Source organism: Plectropomus leopardus, unplaced genomic scaffold (genome assembly GCF_008729295.1).
Source record: "Plectropomus leopardus isolate mb unplaced genomic scaffold, YSFRI_Pleo_2.0 unplaced_scaffold64443, whole genome shotgun sequence".
Classification (NCBI taxonomy): domain Eukaryota; kingdom Metazoa; phylum Chordata; class Actinopteri; order Perciformes; family Serranidae; genus Plectropomus; species Plectropomus leopardus.
In genome coordinates this window covers 1-941 of record NW_024670892.1, presented here as the reverse complement: position 1 = coordinate 941, position 941 = coordinate 1, and the positions used below count along the sequence as shown (strand labels likewise).

Sequence of the window (941 nt, the reverse complement as noted above, 5' to 3'; positions counted from 1 at the left end):
ACCTTCACACCGTTTCTGCTGCAGCTTGTTTCCTGCAGATCTTCTGTGTGTTTTCATACGTTTGTGTGGAGATTTTGAACTTGGCCGTCATGTCTTACGACCGATATCTGGCCATCTGTTGTCCTCTGCAGTATAAGACACACATGACCATTAAAAAGGTGGCCATGCTTATTGCCGTGTCGTGGTTGTTCCCGTTTCTTGCGATCGCTGTTCTGATTTCTCTGAGCGCTCCTCTGCAGCTGTGCGGAAACGTCATTAACAAAATCATCTGCGGAAACTACGCCATCGTCAAACTGGCGTGCTCCGAAACCAGACTCCATAACATTTACGGACTCATTTACACCGCCATCTCCATCATCATCCCTCTGCTCCTGATCCTTTACTCGTACACCAAAATCCTGAAAGTCTGTTTTTTGGGCTCCAGACAGACGAGGCAGAAAGCCGTGAGAACCTGCACGCCTCACCTCGCCTCGCTGCTCAACTTCTCCCTCGGAGCTTGTTTTCAGGTGTTACTGAGCAGGTTTGACACGAGCGCCATACCCCGACCGCTCGACATTTTCCTCTCTCTGTACTTCCTCACATGCCAGCCGCTCTTCACCCCCGTCCTCTACGGACTGAAAATGTCCAAAATCCGCCTCATATGTAAACGTCTGCTGTGTGGAGAAGTTTAGATCAGCTGATTGTTTTTACACACATGAAAATGAATAAAGTTCATCTGATTTCACCACCAATAGTGTGTAGACTTTAACCCTTTAGGGACTGTTTGGTACATTTAACACACTTTTCTTCTTCCTGTTGTGATAACTGTGTGTGTGTTGATGCATGTGTCCTAAATGTAGTCCAGATTGTGTATTTGAGTGTAATCAGTGAATTTGCAGCTCAGCTCCTACAATAAGTCTAAAATACACTGTGGAAACTAAATAGTTACATTCAGACTGTTC

General features: G+C 45.8%; 1 protein-coding gene across 1 annotated transcript; it reads left to right on the top strand.

Moving 5' to 3' along the window:
• Positions 1–5: 5 nt before the first annotated feature.
• Positions 6–671, top strand: LOC121939875 (olfactory receptor 11A1-like; the record flags this gene model as incomplete). Its single annotated transcript, XM_042482802.1, has 1 exon — positions 6–671. A coding segment is annotated over one exon (666 nt), but the record flags the coding sequence as incomplete, so codon positions are not given.
• Positions 672–941: the final 270 nt, after the last annotated feature.